The sequence below is a fragment of the Streptopelia decaocto genome, assembly GCF_964273445.1.
Source record: "Streptopelia decaocto genome assembly, chromosome: 5".
Classification (NCBI taxonomy): Eukaryota; Metazoa; Chordata; class Aves; order Columbiformes; family Columbidae; genus Streptopelia; species Streptopelia decaocto.
In genome coordinates this window covers 5735302-5755608 of record NC_138659.1, presented here as the reverse complement: position 1 = coordinate 5755608, position 20307 = coordinate 5735302, and the positions used below count along the sequence as shown (strand labels likewise).

Genomic DNA, 20307 nt, shown 5'->3' with positions numbered 1-20307 from the left:
TTTTTTTTTTTTTTGTTGGTGTTGGTATTTACTTGGGGTTTTTTTGGCCAGATTGCATAAAGCTCATCTGCTAATCAGTTCCTGAAAAGCATGGCTGTTTTTATTGTACAGTTTCTCCTGTTTAGGATAAGAGGGTAGAAGCCAAATAAATGTTTCTGACTTCTGTTTTTAGCAAAAAGGCTAGTTTGTGAAAACTAAAAATGCTCCCAGGCTGTCCGAGAACTTTGTTCTCTATGTCATCAACCAAGTTATTACGTCTTACTACAAGCTTCAGCACAATTTTTGAGAAATTGCCCCCCATTATTTTTGCAGTTCAAGTGCAAAGCGAATTGGAGGATTAAATGAAAATATTAGTTTCCCTTTTTTACTCAGGACTGTCCGCTACATAGCACATAAACAGGGAGATTTTTCAACAGAACATGAATCCAGAAGAGAAGACCATTTTGCAAGAATATTTGACAAACCAGGGGACAGTAGTAAAGCCCTATCGCTGGCAGAGACAGAGCCACACCTGTGCTGCGTGTCCCTACCACATACGGACCGGTGAAGAAGCCAGAGTCCCTTACACGGAATTTCAGAGGGTCTTTGGCTTCCCATACAGATCAACAGCAACTCCCCAAAACAAACACCTTCTCTTCTACGAACTGAGGAGTTTCTCAGGCAGAGTTGTCCAGAAAGGCCATGCTACAAACTGCACTGACCAAGACAAGCATCCCGAATCTCTGCTGTTCGCGGCGGGTGGTTATCTGGGTGCGGTTACAGATGCCTGTGACAACATCAGAAGCATCACCCTCTATTCCAACTTCTCTCCTTGTAACGAGGCCTACCACTGCTGCATCACTAAAATCTACAACTTCTTGCTGAAGCATCCAGAAATCACGCTCTGCATCTATTTCTCTCAGCTTTATCACACCGAGGCCGGTTTCCCCACGGCCGCATGGAACCGCGAGGCTTTGCGGAGCCTCTGCAGCTTGTGGCCTCGGGTGACACTGCAGAGGCTGCCTGGGGGGACAATGCATCACCTTCTCTGCAATTTTGTCTACAGCATCCCATGGACAAGCCTTTGTCACCCAGCTTCACCACTGAGAACCTCAGCAGGTGGACAAAATCCATATCAAATTAATGGCTTAATGGAAATGAAACTGTATTTTAGGAAAGCCTTTCCACAGGCAGTGCCAGAAAATCCTGCTGCGCAGCACAACTTAAAAGCCTTTTCTTCTCCCAAGCAGCCTTTCCAGGCGATGCCGGGCATTCTGCCACCTCCCATGTCCCAGAGCTGCTCAGTGCTTTTCCCAGGCATGTTTCTGTCCTTTCAGAGGGAACATCTAGACCCCAGACCTAAAAATATCATAAGGCATTTAAAAATGCCAAAGGAATAATTCAATGAATCTCATCATTCTGAAGGGTTTCCAAGCAGCAGACACCTACTCTGAAGATGACACAAATTGAACTGCTTTCAGGCTGTAAAACTGACATCACAAAAAATATATTAAAAAAGTCACCCCTACAAAAGTTAACCCATAAAGTAACTGTGGGTCTCAAATAAATGATGATGATGACATGCTTTTGCTTTACTACTGTACGTTTCAAACATAACCCAAAACCTCACTATCTTATGAGAATACCTCTGGTGATAAATTTGTATCTTGCTTTCAAGCCAGTTTCCACCAGACACAGGTCAACAGTTCACGGGCTACAAGCACAACTCCAGCCGGGTTGTGGCTCCCCAGCTGAGCAGCTTTGGTGGAACACAGGACAGATCCCACATTCCTGCTCGAGCAAGAAGGTGGTTCTGCAGGGAACACTGGGGCATGAATAAGGTTTTCACACCAGCCGCTTCCTTAACAATAGAGGGGTTTAGACAAACATGTATATGTGTGTGTGTATATATACATATATATATATATATATAGTTTTTTCTAAGGCTGCTGCCTTCCATGAAGAGGAACCTCACACAGCTGTGTAATGTTCTGATTAATAAGAAATATCAAACAGGATAATACAGATAACGCAAAAACTACACAATCCAAGCAGAAGTGGGAAAGAATGAAGTTCTTGTCATTTAGAGCAATATGATCATTTTGTGATGCAATATATTCATTATTCTACTAAAGGTTTTAAAGAATAGGTGACTGAAATCAAGAACATATTGTTCCCAGGCAAACGGGTGGTTCCCTCCCCAGAAATGTTTAATTGTGGTTAAACACACTAGCTCATTTCTCAGTGTTTCTGCTCTTTTTTTTTCCCTCTTTCTATGGTCAGAGCAATTATGTATCTGAGTGAAAAAATGAGGCTGCTTCCCAGTGTGACCTTAAACACCCTTCACTTCAGCAGGTGACCCCACTTGTGCAAATGTTCAAACCTCCAACATTTTTCTGCGTCTCTAATGACCTAAGACAGGCAGAAACGTGCAGAAATTCACCAGATCCCTCACACGTACAGCACCTCGGCGCTGCCTTAGAAAAGCTTTCTTGAATTAGATCATACTCGGTCTGCACTTTCTGCTAAAATGTTGACTGACACAATCACAAGCAGCTGTAGCATCAGGACGATTATTTTCTTTTGCCATGAAACATAAAGCCTGTGCTATTTTTTAACTCTTGTAGTAACAAACGTGTGCTTGAGCTTGGGCTTCGCCAAGTTCAGAGCCAAACCCCGAACACCAGAAAATCATCTCGGTTGGAAGACATCGAGTGCAACCGCTAACCCACCCCTGGCACTGACCCCTGTCCCTCAGAACCTCATCTGTGTCTGTTCAACCTCTCCAGGGATGGTGACTCCATCACTGCCTGTTCCAGCGCTTTACAACCCTTTCTGTGAGAAAACGTTGCCAATATCCAATCTTTCTGTGAGGAAACGCTGCAAACACCCAGTCTTTCTGTGAGGAAAAGGGCTTCTTACCCCGTCTGTCCTCCCTCCCGCCGCAGCGCCCCTTGGCCCTTTCCCCTCAGTGCGCCGGCGCGGAGCGCATGCGCCCAGCGGCGGGCGGGGCAGCGGCAGCAGTGACGGGGAGCAGCCATGGCGAAACACACGGTGTCTTCGGCGCGGTTTCGCCGGGTGGACGTAGACGAGTACGACGAGAACAAGTTCGTGGACGAGGAGGACGGAGGCGACGGGCAAGCGGGGCCCGATGAGGGCGAGGTGGACTCGTGTCTGCGGCAATATCCTTCCGCCGCCGGGCGGGAACGAGTTCCGTCGGGAGCGGCCGCGGGGTGGGGGGGTGCGCGGGGCGGTGTTCGGCGGCACCGGGGCTGCCGTGTATGGGAACAAACGTGCGGGGGACGGAGAGGGGCGACCGGGGCCTGTCCTGACAGGGGAAAAGGGGCCCAGGGGTGACGGCGGAAGGCGGCTCCGGCAGAGGCGTCCCGGGGTTGCGGTATCTGGGAGGTGTCCCGTGGTTGGGGTTTCCTGTGTGCTGATAATTGCTACCTCACATTGCAACCTGTGCTGCCTGCTGAGGGAATCATTGCACCCACTGAACCTTGAGGTGTGCACAAGCCAGCTCCCGGTATCCCTGGCCCGGAGCTGGTTCTGTTGCTTTGCAAAGAGCTGGTGTCTGGTCCTTAACCCCCTGGCACAGGGAACATGATGGCTGCGCTGCAGGCGGCTCTGAAGAACCCTCCCATCAACACAAAGAACCAGGCAGTGAAGGTGAAACAGGAACTAACTCACTCATGGGCTACGCCGTAAAAACCCTTTCCTTAAAAACTCTGGCCAGATGTGCTTTGAGGAAGCCAAGAGGGCTGTTTTTTTAGGATACTCCTCTATGTCAAACCATTTATGACCTCTTTTAATCACATACCTTTAACTTGTTGCTAGGTCAGGTTTTGCGTGTTCTCCCGTGTACCGTGGCTGTATGTTGTGTGCCCTGGGTAACTCTGCACATCTCCAGGTGCTCATGCCCAATCCAGACGTGGCAGCAAATCGATGTAGTCGGCACTGAACGATGGAGGAACCTCCACTGACTGAGGAAACCCTCCTAGCACAGCCAGACCTGCAAAAAAGGAAGAAATGATGCTTAGCGCATCCAATCAAAATGAAGCCGTTAAAACCTCAGAGCGCTCCCCCTGTGACAGATTGCTGGCTGCATGTATTTCTGAATCTCCCCAAAATAAACCTTGAATGGCTCATGATTGCGGCAGTGAGGAGCAAGCAGATAAGATGTGGCACTGCCCAGATGGCGAGCGCCTGCAGAGCTCTGTTCTCCTTACAGGCACGTTTCCCTGCTGCTCACCAGGCCACCGGTGGAGATTTTTCCACCCAGCCCTTTCCTGCGGGTTTTCGCAGGGTTTTGCGATCCATGCTGTATAAGAGACTGATCGGCTTTGTCCTCAGATTCATGACTTGTTTCCCTTAGGTCCGTATTGATGTGTTTAAGAATACACTTTGAAAGCAGTGGGATTGAAGAGGGCAGAGTGACTGAATTTTAATGTTTGGCTTCATTTTTAGTTGCTCTCACGGAAATTTTTGTGTTTTTTACTTAAAGTTCTTCATGTGAGGTCTTGCTAAGCCAAGCAGCTATGGGCTGTTAAATTGAACGAGCAAACATGCATCATTTCTGAAGAAGGAAGCCGCTTGAAGTATTTGTATAATGGAATTATTCAGAAGTCCAGCAAACCCAAGACCTTTTCATGCTCGCTCAGTTAGTGACAGATGAACGGGAAGATTTTTGCTTTTTGCTGATTACAAGGCCAGTCTGCTGCTGTGATCATGCCACACACATTCCTGGTTTTGAAACTACATCTGGATCAACATGCAAATGGTTATTAATGCAAAATATTAATGCTGCCTGTGTGCCTGAGACAGGAGCTGACTGGGTTGAAAACGTGTGGCTTCCAGCAGTCGCCTCTTCCAGGCTGGCCAAGGGCATTTCCATGAAATAGTTGTATCTCACTAAACAGCACAAAGGCATGGAAAGGGCTCTGGTGACAATCAAGTACTTAATTCTTATAATTCTTTCAGAACCTGCCAGACCTTGAGTTTTGATATGAAAATTTAGTGTTTAACTGTATCCTCATGTAATTGGTGGAAATTGCCGACACAAGCAGAGAAGCAGAAAACCCAGAGCAGCACAAATGTGTTAAACTCTTTTATGCTGTTCATCGTTGAGGACATACCTGTCCTAGTCAGACAAATTTTAGAATTGTTTTTTAAAAAAATTAAGCTAGTTTTGTTTGTTGGAGAGCTGAGTAATATTTGAACGCACCTTACAGGAGAGTGAATGTATCTCTGCCTTCCTCATTTGTTGGCAGGATCGCGCTGAAAGTATCGTCCTGAAGGTGCTCATATCTTTCAAAGCCAACGATATCGAGAAGGCGGTGCAGTCGCTGGACAAGAACGGCGTCGACCTGCTGATGAAGTACATCTACAAAGGCTTCGAGAGCCCCTCGGACAACAGCAGCGCGGTGCTGCTGCAGTGGCACGAGAAGGTGCGTGGGTAGGGACTGGTAAGAACCGCCTTTCGCTTTGGTAAATCGGAAATGTCGTCTTTCACACCGGGAGGAGGGTACGGTCCTGCGAGCTCGCGTGTTTACTTCTTCCGATCCTCTGGGTAGAAATCCTGCAGTTTGATTTTATGTCAGACTGTGGCAAACAAAATGGTTCCATCCAGTGACTCAAGCAGTTGGAAGTGAAATTTCCTTCCTAGAGGGAAGCAAAATTTGCAACTCGGTTATGCAGGGAAATAAAGGCCTGTTAAATAACTGTCTTCAAAGCAAATGTGATCATCCTTCCCAGGCACCCTGAGCGTGAGGGTTTCATTTTTAACACAAAGAGTGGGGAGATGCTCATTTGAAATACAGCCTTTCCGCTCAGCAGCTGTTTCAGCCCGTAACTACCTCACCCTGGTATTAATTGCTGTGTTTTCCTTCTCAGGCCCTGGCTGCTGGAGGAGTGGGGTCCATTGTCCGCGTTTTGACTGCCAGGAAAACGGTTTAAATGCAGCAGCGAGCGGTTGCCGGCCGTCCGCGGCGCGCGAAATGCGGGTACACAGCCCAAAGCACCGAATGCCGTTGCTGCCCTGTGGGCAGCGCCTGTCTCTCAGCTTGCCTTCTCGCTGCTTCTTTCATACCTGACAAATAATGCATATCGTGATCTCTTTTTTTTTTTTTTTCCCTCTCTCTTCTGGAAGATTATGAAGGTGCAATTGTATTTCTAACAGGAATATTTGGTACTCGTGAACATTTCAGTGACACGTATAGCGACATGTGCAAACTTCATGTTTAGGATGATTTGCGTTTGTGTATAATTATGGCAGATTTGGACCTGACTTTCCAAGCAAATGCTGAGGGACGCAGGGCAATGTCTTAATCCTTTTCGCTAGCCAAGCAGTGTTTTGATGCAAAATCTGTATTGGAGAAGTGGGGCAGCTGTTACTATCGGTAACTGGACCACGGTTCCTTTGGTCCACCTCTGAACAGGACAGAAAGCAAAGGCTCCCTTCCCATCCTGAGTATCATTCCAGAGAGCTGAGTATTTCCCTTCATCTCGCATCTCACGGCCGGTTCAGGTTCCTCGTGATCAGTCAAACGCTTGGGTCCGCAGCCCGAAAATCACAATGGGATCAAGTTGTCCGTCGCGCAGTTTGGATGGTAGAATTTAAAAGGCTGATGGTCCATTTACGCCGGAGCCCACCCCAGTGAACTCTCTAATTTGGGGAGCAAAGATCCTGAAGAAAAGAAGAAAAAAGCAGCTTTCACACAGCGAATCACCTTTCAGCCACTTGAAAGGGATTTGATTTTTGTCAAGCACAACAACGTGGCTGCCTGGGGTGATTTGAGAAACGGGTACTGGTATCCACACCACCCTCACAAAGCTCTCGTATGTTATTTTCTAGATGCATAGGGCCTTAAAGGATACCAGACAGTTCACATTCCAGTGGCATTGTGCCAGCTTGTGGGCAAATCAGGCTCCAAAATAGAGGAGTGCATTAAAAAAATTAGGAAAGCCCAGGGCATCCCAGACCACAGATCACATTGAAGGTTTAGGGCCAAGACTGAAATATGTGTGTTTTACATTCACCATTTTACTGCAGTTCAGTTGTGTAAAACTGTTGAGGAACTTGTGAAATCTCTGCTGGTTTTTGATATCTGCCTTTTTTTTTTTTTTTTTGTAATAATAATAATAAAGACCAGACAATAAATTGTCACTGAATACTTAGCCGGTGTCTGAAATGCCTTGAAGTTAACTCTTGGACTAACTATTTCCAGGAGGCTGCTGTTCAAGGATGGACAAGAGTAAAAAAACAAGTCCCAAAGCTTCCTCATTTCAGTATTTTTCTGGCTAGGTTTGCTTTCTAGCCATTATTTGTAATGACAACACGTGCGTAGCTTCATCCAGCCAGAAAATCTGTGATTATTTCAGTGAGATATTTAAACAAGGCGGCACATCGTTCCAAACCAGAACTATCTCTGCTTACGCTGGAATGGTTTTAATTGTATTATTATATTGTACTATTAATAGCCAGAAGGCGGGATCCTTACAACCATTGATGTTAGATGCTTTCTCAGGAACAGAAGAAGAAAAAGGGTAATGGCCCAACAGGGCAGTTGTGTGGACACTTCCAATTTCACAGCTGGCCTTTTGTTTGTCTGCCTGCCCCAGCTCCAGGAGATTAAATAAACATTTAATTGTTGGTTTTAATAATTTAACTGTACATACATACATTCATGCATAGGTACAGAAGGCTCCTGCAGCAACGGCTCTGTCCTTGCAGCTGCATTTGCAGGACTGTGTTTGGCTTCTCTGTTTCCTTCCATTCATCCAAATTTGGTGAAGACACCAATCGATCCTAATTTAAAAGAAAAACGTAAAAAGTAATCCCAGATAGGTGAAAAATATTTTTTAAAACAATGTCAAAGCAGGTCAGCTGCCTCTAGGTGGCATCAGATAAACGAAGGCAACAAAAAGAGCCATGTAAGGTTCTCCAGATTCCACTGGGTTGGGTTGTGATGCGTTTAGAAACATTTGCACAACATAAAGCCCAAAAAATAAACTTGGGTCCTGTGTGGGGAGAGCTCAGACCCACCATCCAGAGAAAGAGCTGGACAGGCTCCATCTCCTCCTGCGTTACAGATCGCCTCCCAAACAAGGTCAATCCCCTTGGTCTTTCCTCATACATAATGTTTTCTAGTGCCCGGATCAATCTCTTCTTGAGTCTCCTCTCCAAAAATGATGATAAACTTGAGCATGTTGTTACTGTGCAACTCAAACCCAACTGCTGCACGCTGGCTGGATTTCGAGCATTTCTGTGCATTTCTTACCCGCATCTTGGGGATCTGTGTTTGTGCTGGATTCCAAGAATCTCCCACGGGAGGTGTCACCAGCTCTGTTACTCACTTCCTCTTGGACATTGCTGTAGAAGAAAGAAGTTTGCCTGCTAAATCAACTTGGTGAGAGAAAGGGGAACAAAGAGACTCACTAGAAGGGGTGTGTTTGTCACAGCTTTGAAATTGCTTGAATGTTACACTAAAAATAACCGAGCAGCAGGATAGCTGCTCTGAGCGTTTACATCTTTCAGATCCCACCTTTCTGCAAAACACAAGAAAAAGCAAAACAAAACATGCTTGCTACGGGTGATCTCGCACCCTCCTTCAGCTCCCCTTGTACCAGTTTCGGGCTCAACCTGACCCTCCTTACCAATGTGCCAATTCAGATAATTAAATGAGCAGAAAATTATCCCTACAATCAGGTGAACCATTTCCTGCAAGATGGGGTTTCCCATTCCCCGAAGGAATAAGAAAAGGTGTCTCAGAGGGGTGTTTTCATGCTCACTGTGTTTTTACTCCCACCCCTCTCCTTCAGCATCGCTTCAGCTGGTTATATTTCCCTCTGCTTTTTTTTTTCTGGAGCTCTCAGAGTCTCCTCTGCGCTCCCATCAGAAGCCCATGGAGCCAGCTGTGCACAGAGGGATGCCAAGGACATACTTGCAGCTGGAGAACCAAAGAGAGACCCGAGCTTCAGGGGTGAGCTTGGTCCTACTTTTGATTAAAAAACATCCTTGCTCTTCAGCAGCTTGGGTTTCATCCTGAGCAGAAGGCGACCAACAGTCTCCTCCATTGTCTCCCTCCTCTCATTGCCATTTTGTAATTTTTTGGGGAACTCTGAGCAAACGCTTAAGGGCCAAGTCTTGCTGACAAGTTTTAAGCTCTTACAACATGCACATCACATCACTGGTAGATGCGGCTGAGGCAAAGTACTTCCAAAATAACTTAGAAACCACGTGTGGAGCAGCCAGCTCCCAAGTTGAGTCAGCAGCGGTCATTGCTGTCATTGCTGCCGCATGCTCAGTGTCACCTGTCCCCTCGAGCAGCCCTGCCTGCAGGAACCATTTAGAATCACAGAACGGTTTGGGTTGGAAGGACCTTCAAAGCTCCCCCAGTGCCACCCCTGCCATGAGCAGGGACATCTTCACCAGCTCAGGTTGCTCAGAGCCCCGTCCAGCCTGGCCTGGGATGTCTCCAGGGATGGTTCATCCAACACCTCTCTGGCCAACCTGGATCAGGCTCTCACCACCCTCGGGCAAAAATGTCTTCCTCATGTCCAGCCTGAATCTCCCCTTTTTTACTTTAAAACCATCACCCCTTGTCCTGTCACAACAGACCCTGCTCAAAAGTCTGTCCCCATCTTTCTTACAGGCCCCTTTTAAGTACAGAAACAACACAACAAGGTCTCCTCAGAGCCTCCTCTTCTCCAGGCAACCACCCCCATCAAGGACCATACTTTGGAGGGCACAAGAGGCTCAGCTGCTCTGGCTTTGCAACCCTAAATTCGAACTGCTCAACCACGCAGCTGACAAAATCATGAGCAAACCCAAAGAAGCAAAGCCTGAAGAGGACCTGTCGCGCAACCCACGGCAGGTCGGCGTGGAAACCCACTGTGGCACAGCAGCCTCTGCCCCACTTCCCCATGGTGGGGCCGCCTGGGGTGACGCTAGTGAAGCCACTTCCTGGCAGTTTTGCGACACAAAGGCAGAAGCAGAAAGGGAACAGAGAGAGGCTGAGCAGCGCTGCGAGGAAGGACCTGGGGACCCTGCATCCCGCTGCCACCGCGCCATGTCCCTGGTGGAGACGATCCGTCTGTGGCAAGAAGGGGTGTGTGCGGCGGACAGGAAGGAGTGGCAGGCAGCCCTGGACGCCTTCACGGCTGTCCAGCAACCCCCTGCCAAAATCTGCTTCAACATCGGCTGCATCCACCTTGTCCTGGGGCAGCTGGCCGAGGCGGAGGAGGTAAGGGACAGCCCTTGCACCCTTGCAGGCAGCAGCGAGTTTGCACGGAGACCTGCCAGACAGATGGACATGCTGGGAAAGGGAGGGCCACGGTCTAAGGGAAGGATTCGGGGCTTTTTAAAGCCAGGATGAAGCATGACAGCCCTGGGCTGTTCCTGCTGAACCTGTTTTCTCGGTGAATCAGAGGCGAAGCGGCAGCAGAGGTGCGCAGTTTGCTGCTCGTGTTTTCTCCCTCCCAGAAGTGACCGCAGGGCACTGAGCTGCCGGGCGAGCAGTGGCAGATGCTTCAGCTCAAAACAAATTAGGAGCCCGGTACAGGCTCTACCACCCAGTGCCCAACGCTGCAGGGAGACATCGCCCACAGAGCCCAGCTTAGGCCCCTTGGCTAAGTGAGGACAGGTATAACTGCTCCAAAACCCTCAGATTTGTAAAGGTTTTCTCTTCTCCCCATCTTTTTGCCCCCCGTGCAGGCGTTCACCCGGAGCATCGGCTGTGACAAGCACCTGGCAGTGGCTTATTTCCAGCGGGGGACCGTGTTTTATCGCAGGCAGAAGTGAGTGGAAGGCTTCAGCGTTTCAGTTTTGCGGCTTGCAGAGATGTCAACCTCTGGCTGGGGACAGCCCCAGGTGGGGTGGTACCATGGGGGTCAAACTGCAACCCTCAAGGTAAAAGGCTCCGGTTCCTCAGCAGTGCAGCTGGGATTAACGCCAGCTTTGGAGCACCTCTTCTCCTCCTGGTGTGTCCAAAAGCACTACGAGGGGATAGGAGAGACCCAACTAAACCCAAACAAGTTTAAGTAAAGACTTGGAGACATTTGCAAGGGGTACCAGGCAGCCAGAGTGCCACCATGAGGTGGTGACACCATTGTCCTTTGCTCTACAGCCATGAAAAAGCCATTGAGGATTTCAAAGAGGCGCTGGCCCAGCTGCGAGGCAACCAGCTCATCGACTACAAGATCCTGGGGTTGCGATACAGGCTCTTTGCTTGCGAGGTGAGAAAGACTTGACCCCAAAGGGTTTTTCACTATCTCAAGAAATCTCAGGAGAAGACAGCCAACCTCTCTTTGTGCCTTGCAAAAAAAGGGAGCAAGCTGGTGCAGAGCTCTGTGCCACCACCCTGCTGTCCTCCCGTTCACCTGGCAAGGGTTCAGCTGCTCCAAGAACTCATTTCCTTGCTCATCTCATTTCTCCCATCCCTCTGGTAGATTCTCTATAACATCGCACTGGTGTTCGCCACGCTGGAGGACTGGAAGAAAGCTGAGGAGCACCTGACGCTGGCCATGAGCATGAAGAGCGAGCCCCAGCACAACAAGATCGACAGGGCGATGGAAGCCATCCTGGTAAGGAGGAGCGGGTCCCACAGCCACCACGTTTGCTCACAGGGAAGAGGGAGAAAAATCCCAGTGACAGAGAAACCAACTTCTAGCTACAGCTTTAGCAAAGCAGGAGAAAAATGCAGCTGGCGGAGCAAAATGTGGGTGGCGCACTGAGACGTGAGTTGGTGGGAAGAGTTTTGGGTCACTGGGGTGGCAGGGATGGAAAGACCAGGTTAAATGGACTGTCTGTTAAAAGGCTGTCACGGTGGGGTTTTGACTTTATGGAGCAGGACCTTAGCCCCGGAAGTAGGAGGAAGGGGACAGTCACTGCTCTGAAGAGCACATGGAGGGTGTTGGTCTCTTATCCCAAGTAACAAGCAACAGGATGAGAGGAAGTGGCCTCAAGATGCACCAAGGGAGGTCCAGACTGGATCTTGGGAACAATTTCTTCCCCAAAGGGCTGTTGGGCATTGGAACAGGCTGCCCAGGGCAGTGGTGGAGTCACCATCCCTGGAGGGTTGAACAGATGGAGATGAGGTTCTCAGGGACATGGGGCAGTGCCAGGGGTGGGGTATGGTTGGACTCCATGATCTTGAGGGTTTCTTCCAACCAAAATGATTCTGTGACTCTATGACTTCTCTACGCTACAGAAGCAGAAGGTCTGCGAGCTCGTGGCCATTCCTGCAGGGAAGCTGTTCAGACCAAACGAAAAGCAGGTGGCTCAGCTGGAGAAGAAGGACTACCTGGGAAAAGCTATGGTAAGAAAGAAGTATCTTCTTCATTCAGGCCAAGCCTGGGGGTTGAAGTGAGGTGCTGACCACCCTCTAACCCCCCCGAGCTGCTATCTGCTGGGCTGTACCTCGGGTAGGGGAAAAGAAGATATTTAACATCTGACACCCACAACTGATCTCCAGTTCTTTCCCTGAAGAACACAAACATTTATGAACTTTCTAAACAATGTTTAAAGTTGCCTACAGGAGGTAGGGGCTTGATTTGAACTCTGACTCACTTCAACATTTGTAATTTGAATATAAAGGGAAACATTGAGGTTAGAGTGATTCTATCTGCAGTCAAGATGAGGCTGAGCTGAGACCTTGCCACAGCTGAGAGGCGAGTTTTGCTACCGGAAGCACTCAGCCTGTAGTCAAAGATACTTTGCGTAAAATCTTGAACCTGAAGCACCCCGAGGAGCTTGGCTTGGCCAACAGCAAAAGAGGAGGGTGGGCATCAGAGGTCTATGAGCATCAAATCACTACCTGTCTGTCTTTGGCTCTAGGTGGTGGCATCTGTGGTGGATAAAGATGATTTTTCAGGATTTGCTCCACTCCAACCACAGGTAAGTCACCACCGATGAACAGCAGCCTTGGTGAGGGTTCAGGAGAACATGGGGATGGGCATCACCCCCCATCTCTGTCTCACAGTGAGGAGCAAACGGCAGCATCATCACCCTGAACTTTCTGCTACTGCTGCGGGGAGGGGGCAGACGCTGCCCCTGCATCTCAGCTGATCTCCTTATCATCAAACCCACCTACAATTGTGGTTGAGGCCAACCCAGTTCCCCAAACAAGGAAGAAGTGGCTGGGCAGCACATCCTCTGCCCCCACTGGGCAACAGCTTTAGCAGGGAGCTGTCTCAGACCCTCCCTGTAAGATTAATCAGGTTCATGTGTCTCAGCTCAAGCCACCAGAGAAGCAAGAGCTCCCTCCTCCTCCCGGTTCCCAAAGCCCTTTGCATTCTCATGATGAAGCAGCAGCATCTATCCATATCTAAGGGTACCCGGGAGACTTTTACAGGAGCGTTTTGGGAGGATACGGGGAAGCGCAGCTGCTGCAGCCCACAGCACCATTACACAAGAGAAAATACATCATCTCCACGCAGCCAAGTGTTGACACCTCGCTGCAGGAGTCAGGACTATTTCAAGTAGCTTCTTCAGGGCCTTGATAAAATCCACCAGAGACCTCAAAATACTTCGGCAGGAGACACCATAAAGCAGGATGACAGCAGCTGGGTATTTTACAAAAGAGAAGGTACAGGGAAGCACAACTTATTGCTTAAATCAGTGGATCTCAAATCCGCGATCTCAGCTTTCTGTGAGCTGAAACCAAAGTCACAAATGACACCAGGACTGTGCCTCTGAAAACCAACCGCAGGTGGAAGAATTTGGAAAGTGCTCATTTGAAGGAGCAGAGCCACAAAAGGCAGTTGCCGAAAATCTACTGCAGCCAGCTGCAGAGCAGCAAAAAAAAAATCAATTTGGGTTCAAATCATCTGCCCCAACACCAGCTCAGGGAAAAAAGAACCAGGTCAGGATGACAGTAGAAGGCTGCAGGACATTTCTGCAACACAACTGAAATCTTCCAGACTACTGATAATTTTCTTTTTGTCTTCTTGTTGGCAGGCCACTGGTCCTCCGCCCAGGCCCAAAACCCCAGAGATCCTCAGGTAAGTTGGATGAAAGACAGAGTGCTGCTGACCTGTGCAGCCAGGCCCAACCCTGTCCTGCACCGTCACACCTGAGCAACCAGTAGCACCCAAAGCTCTAGGGGGATGGGGAAAGGATCATAGGAACAAGGAGGCAGAGGTCTGGGTTCCCCCTGCAAAGTAAACCAGCAATGTCACCCACCTGCTGCTCCTGCACGCAGGGCTCTAGAAGGGCAGCCGCACCGCGTCCTGTATGAGTTCATCCCCGAGACCAGTGAGGAGCTGCAGGTCCTGCCGGGAAACATCGTCTTTGTCCTGAAGAAAGAGAAGGACAACTGGGCTACAGTGATGTTCAACGGGAAGGTACTGGGGGTGTACTTGGTTGGGGGGAGGATGCTGTGAGGTTCTGCAGAGGACTTGGAGAACAAAGCCTTGCTGTCAACAACTGAGTTTCTGACTTAAGTCACAGAATCACAGAATGGTTTGGGTTGCAGGGACCTTCCCAGCTCCCCCAGTGCCACCCCTGCCATGAGCAGGGACATCTTCATCAGCTCAGGTTGCTCAGAGCCTCGTCCAGCCTGGCCTGGGATGTCTCCAGGGATGGTCCATCTACCACCTCTCTGGCCAACCTGGGCCAGGCTCTCACCACCTTCACTGTTAAGTCCCTTCTGTCCACCTGGATGAGGCCACAGGGTTCAGTGAAACCCATTCAACCTGCAGCAACAAACCTTCGCACCTCAGGGACTCTACTGGAGTCAGGGCAGGGACAAGCTCAGCTACATCCTCCAGCAGTGTGTTGCCTCCTTGCCAAGGAATCCCCACTCATCTCTCCTTCCTCTGCAGAAAGGAATTGTCCCCTGCAATTTCCTTGAGCCCATGGAGCTCCAGAACAAGCCGCACATCCAGGTGAGGAGGCCCAGGAGGAGATGGTGTCCTGGGGAGGCCAGATGTCCACATATTCACCCACCACCACCTATTTCTGGGCCTTCCAGCAAGACCCATAACTGCAACTCCCTCCCCCTTGTAGTGCTGGAATTGGTTCTTCTGGATCACAGTACCTTAATGTGAGCTCAGAAACCTGTGAAATCTGGGCAGATGCTGTGCTGATGGATGGTGGTTGGCAATGCTCGGGAGACGAAAGGGTAGAGAGGTCAACCCTCCGTGGTTCAAGACCCTGAACAAACCTTGGGAAGCTGGGTTGGAGGGGAGGCTCCGCGAGGCCGCAGTGCCCCAGCTCCATTGGGAAGGGTGGGATTGGAAGCTTTACCTTCTTCCCACCCATCACAGGAAGAAAACTCTCCAGAAGACAATATTCCAGAGCCACCCAGCTGCAGCGCTCCGGAGAAGCCGCGGCGGCCAGCACCAGGTCAGCGCAGGGAGGTGACGGGATAGGGGTGCTTTAGGGACAAAACCCCGGCAGCAGGTTTGAGATGGTCTCCTCAGTGTCCTCACACATTGAGACCAGAGCTGGGGTTCATCTCCATCTCGTTCCGGGGCTCATTTGCAGTCAAGGGTGGAGAGACATTGAAGCACGAGGCAGAGACAGCAACTGCAGCGCTGAGAATGGAGTAAAATAGAATAATCCTCAAGGAAAACAAGTCCCTCCGTGCTCTTAATTAGCACAGTGACTAATTGGGAAAAGAGCCTGGGGATAGGAATGGGGCAAGTGACCCAGGTGGTCCACGTGACAGAGAAGATGGTTGTAGCTCATGGGAGTTAAGGGCAAACATCATAAAGACCAAACCATCTCAAAGAGCATCTTTGTGGCACCAAAAGCCACCACAGATGTAGCAGCGCGACCGCATTCAAGAGCAAAGCTCTGTCTCTTCCCATAACAAGCACAGTCGTGTCAAAGCCTTGACAAAACGTAGAGCAGGTCCTTGTGAAGGATTTCACCAAACCTGCATCAAATCGCCCTACCTGCAGGTCCAAATTTAGCTTTACAACCACAGTGAAGGACAAGGATTGTCTCCAATTTTCAGTGTGGACCTGGGGAGATCAGAAGAGCAAAGACACTAACACCAGCAGCTCATATAGAATTTTTTTTTTTCTCCACCCAGAAAGACATCCCACCCATAGAGCTCCTGTCCCTATAGGAGGAAAGGCACAGAGCCCAGACCTCTGCTTGGTGGTCCTATCTAAATCTTACCGATGAATCCCATTGCGGTCGATGCTGCATCCACTCAAGGGACATCTGCTGGTGGCTCCAGGGCTGGTTGCTGGTGCTGCAGATAATGACGGGTGTCAAGGAGAAGGGCTGCAGGAGATCTGAACACATATTTAGGTGCAGAGCAGAAATGTTTCTCTCATCCCATCTCTTTCTTCCTCCACAGACCACGCTCCTGTGACTCCAGCACAGCTGAGAGAAGCAGCCAAGGTAACATCTCCTGAATGTGAATCCCAAGGTCCACGCTACACACCCATATTTATTATACACTGAAAGGTGCTGGCACGCCCCGCAAGCACCACGGTCCTTGGAGTGATCCAGGTTTTCACCATTCCAAAGTGTAACGACAGACCTAGGGACCAGCAGGTCACCAGGACCCAACGGGGTGACTAGAGCTGCTTTTTGGGAGGTCTGCTCCCCCTGTGGCTGTTGGCAAAACCCTTGTTCAACTCATGTGGCACTTGAGAAGGAGAAATAGGAGAGCTGGGCTGTAACGTGTGTGCTCCTGGGCAGGGTCAGCACATCAGAAGGTCACACTGTGCAGATGAGAAAATTGACAATCCCAACTCAAAAAAAAAGAATGAGGGGATTGGGGGATGGACACACATTGAATGTGGCCACCTCAAAGCAACAATTTGGTTGATAAGTGCCCAACGCGTTACTGTGCTGTCTCCTGGAACAAGCCCAGGGCTGCCAACCAGCCATGCGTCCAGCCACAGCTTTGGTGGCACAACCTGCCCCGAGGGACATACCCGAGGCTGCACATGCTGGCTGAGATGTCTCCTGACCCTCCTGATGTCCTGCAGCTCCGATCTGGCTCAGGAGACCAGTTTCCACAGCCCAGTGCCCTCACACACTGTTTCCCACCCGCAGGAGCCCGAAGCAGCCGTCCCCGGCCCCCATGTCCTCAAGGTGCATCACAAATACACGGTTGCCCTGCAAGTTGAGCCAGGCCTGTCCTACCGGGAGCTCCTGGACCTGGTTTGCAAGAAGCTGGAGCTCCAGCCTGAGCACACAGAGCTGAGGTGAGGTCCTGTTTTCAGAGGTGAGCCATGTTTTCAGAGCTCCCCCCTTTACTTACCCTGTGTCCGCCCAGGTACAAGCCTGCGGAGAGCCAAGCGCTGGTGACTCTGAGCACGGAGAACCTCGGGCAGGCTTGGAGCCAGAGCAAGGACAGCTGTCTGACAGTCTGGTGCGACATCACGGAGGTCAGTGACGGCTCGCGGTGGCGGTCACCTCTTCCGCCCGCTCCCAGCAAGGAACCTCAGCAGATGTTGCCTCTGCTTTCCTTGCTGTGAGCGCAGGCTCGGGGCTTTCAAAGCAAGCCAGTGACATCTGGAAAGGCAGAGGAGCAAAGCAGGGAGGCGAGAAGCAGCAGAGCTTGTCTCTCTTACCCTGGTACAAAGAAAAATGTGAAGGCAAAGGCATCCTTACCAGCTTCTTTCCCACCCCAGGGAGAGGGGTTTTTACCCGACAGCAAACCAGAGGAGTCACCGCAGAAGGCAATGCTGGAGGAGACGGGACTAACCCAAGTTGTAGCACAGTACAATTACGAAGCCACCCAACCTGAAGACCTGGAGTTTCAGGCAGGAGATGTGATACTCGTTTTATCCAAAGGTAATCTGCTCCTTCCACGATGGGGGGAGGGAGGGACCTCCCGGCTCTGGTGAGAACACAGGCCTGAACCTGAGATGCCGGGCAATGGCAGCAGCTCCTGCTCTGTTCAGTGCAAGTTGTGGGTTCCCAGAGTCTGCTGGTCAGGCCAAAAAGTCTCGGGAATTTGGTCAGACATGGGACACAAGTTCTTCAGTGGAGCTCAAAAGCATCACTAGGGACCTTGATCTTGGAACAATTTCTTCCCCAGAGGGCTGTGGGGCATTGGAACAGGCTGCCCAGGGCAGTGGTGGAGTCACCATCCCCGGAGGGTTGGACAGACGGAGATGAGGTTCTCAGGGACATGGGGCAGTGCCAGGGGTGGGTTATGGTTGGACTTGATGATCTTGGGGGGTCTCTACCAACCGAAATGATTCTGTGATTCTAAAATCTCTTTCCCTGTCCTGCAAACCAAACTGCTTCATGCTGGGAACCTGCCGAGGAGCAGCCTGGCTCAGGCAGCTTCACTGAAAGCAAACCTCTCCTGCAAGCTGCCACTCACTGCCTGTAATAGAGCAGAGGGTGCTCCAGCCCACTGAAGTGCTTCCAGGCTCAGTCCTAACTAACCACAGGGCTTTTGGCTTGTCAAGACTGTTCTCTGAAGCCACAAGACAAGCAGGACCCAACAGCTTTGGGGACAGACTTTTGAGCAGGGCCTGTTGTGACAGGACAAGGGTTGATGGTTTTAAACTAAAAAAGGGGAGATTCAGGCCAGACATGAGGAAGACATTTTTTACACTGAGGGTGGTGACAGCCTGGCCCAGGTTGGCCAGAGAGGTGGTGGCTGAACCATCCCTGGAGACATCCCAGGCCAGGCTGGACGGGGCTCTGAGCAACCTGAGCTGGTGAAGATGTCCCTGCTCATGGCAGGGGTGGCACTGGGGGAGCTGGGAAGGGCCCTTCCAAAGCTTCTGTGTTTCTCTGATCTTCAAGATGGCTTTCTTTAAGAATCTTCCACCACAGCTGCTCCTGCAGCCCTACCAGAGGTTTCCCACCCATGTCTCAGTTACATATTTTCATCACAGCCCTGTTTCTGCCTCCAACTGCCCCAAACAGTTTCAAGACAGGAGAGTTTCACTCGAGCTGCATCTGACTTTACCGATCACAGATTATTTTTTAAAGGAGATGCCTAATTTTGGCTGCCACCCCCACAACGGCAGAACAATCTTACTCCTGCTTCCTTCACCTGGCTGCTTTTAAGTCTACCATCTCCCATCGGCCTCAGTCCTTTTAATATTAGTCTTTAGTGCTTCTATGAGAACTGAGGCTCAAACACTGCCTAAACCTCAGCAAGATCTAGCACATATTTTTGAGTTGGATCCTTTCACGTCTGTGCAGAGCACACAGGAGGAATGACAAACGATGACAGTTTGCTCTGTGTAGCTCTCAGTAATTCGCACTGGCTGGCAGCCACCTCAGTCCCCCCCTCCACCGCTGCACGGGTGAGTTTTTGCACCATGGAACACGTCTCAGACCATTTCCTTGCTCTGCACTCAGTTTCCTTGTATTCAAGGCAGTTTCTAAACCCCTATTTTGATCTATTTTTCTCACCTGTGCTTGGCAGCCTGTTCTTTCTTACCTTACAGCTTTGCTCTCCTGCCTCCTCAGCCCCTTTCTGCCACATTCCTCTCTCTACCAGGCTTTCGCTCAGCCAAAAGGTTAATCAGCAAAAAAACCTTAAAATGGAGATCTCAGGCCTGTCTGTAGCATGTGGAGGTTACTGTGCTGCTGTACAGCCCTGGGGTGACACAAATGCTGTTAATTTTTCATTCCAGTGAATGAAGACTGGTTAGAAGGGCAATGCAACGGGAAGATTGGCATCTTCCCCTCCGCTTTCGTTCAAAAGCCTGACGCTGAAGACCCGGAGATGTGATTTCGGAAGAGCTAAAGGAGTTGTGGGAAGAAATTAAAAATCAACTATTGTAGTTGAGAAGTTCTCATATTAGCCACTGCATCTGAAAATGGACTTGAATTATTATTGCTACTTGTACTAAAAGATTTATTTTTACCTTCTGCATTGTTCTCTAAAAACCCCCTGTGCTTACCGAGAGACTTGCCCCATCCTCAAAACACACAAGCTGCAGATACAGCACCGGGGGCACTTTGCTGCCAAGAGACCAAGGGCAGCGGTTTCCCCATTTTGGATCCTACCGAGCGTTCTGGACAAACTCACTCTCCCAATAACCTAAATCTCACCTTTCTTTTTAAGAGAGCTTATCTTGAGGAGCTGTCTGAATACAATAAACACCCATAGTTTTTTAAAAAAACAAAGCATCTCCCTAGTTTTCTTTGCCACATTTTACCATTTAGAAACTGGCTGCAAACAGCTGACATCCCGATTTACAGGCAGGTCAAGGGCAGAAGGATCCATCTCCTCCAGCTCCCGCTGACTGCATTCCAACAGGTTCAGCTACTCCAGCCTGCGACCAAAGGAGAGCTCTGCAAGCTACTCCTGTCCCAAATTCCTGTTAAAATGAATCACATATAAGTCACACAAACCCACGATCCAATTATCTGTGCTGAGC

General features: G+C 49.9%; 3 protein-coding genes across 3 annotated transcripts; all 3 read left to right on the top strand.

Annotated features, from left to right (window-relative positions):
* Positions 1–419: 419 nt before the first annotated feature.
* Positions 420–1379, top strand: APOBEC4 (apolipoprotein B mRNA editing enzyme catalytic polypeptide like 4; the record flags this gene model as incomplete). Its single annotated transcript, XM_082052294.1, has 1 exon — positions 420–1379. The coding sequence occupies one exon, from the start codon at positions 420–422 to the stop codon at positions 1377–1379; it is 960 nt and encodes a 319-aa protein (XP_081908420.1).
* Positions 1380–2974: 1595 nt separating this feature from the next.
* On the top strand, positions 2975–7158 carry ARPC5 (actin related protein 2/3 complex subunit 5). The gene is made up of 4 exons (XM_082052452.1): positions 2975–3162; positions 3580–3651; positions 5253–5429; positions 5875–7158. The coding sequence occupies exons 1-4, from the start codon at positions 3019–3021 to the stop codon at positions 5935–5937; spliced, it is 456 nt and encodes a 151-aa protein (XP_081908578.1). The 5' UTR covers positions 2975–3018; the 3' UTR covers positions 5938–7158.
* Positions 7159–9959: 2801 nt separating this feature from the next.
* NCF2 (neutrophil cytosolic factor 2) lies at positions 9960–20275 on the top strand. Its single transcript, XM_082053053.1, has 15 exons — positions 9960–10226; positions 10697–10779; positions 11109–11217; positions 11431–11565; positions 12192–12299; positions 12818–12877; positions 13940–13983; positions 14184–14325; positions 14806–14868; positions 15250–15328; positions 16296–16339; positions 17003–17154; positions 17226–17337; positions 17584–17746; positions 19558–20275. Exons 1-15 carry the CDS (start codon positions 10053–10055, stop codon positions 19653–19655), a joined length of 1566 nt encoding a protein of 521 aa, XP_081909179.1. The 5' UTR covers positions 9960–10052; the 3' UTR covers positions 19656–20275.
* Positions 20276–20307: the final 32 nt, after the last annotated feature.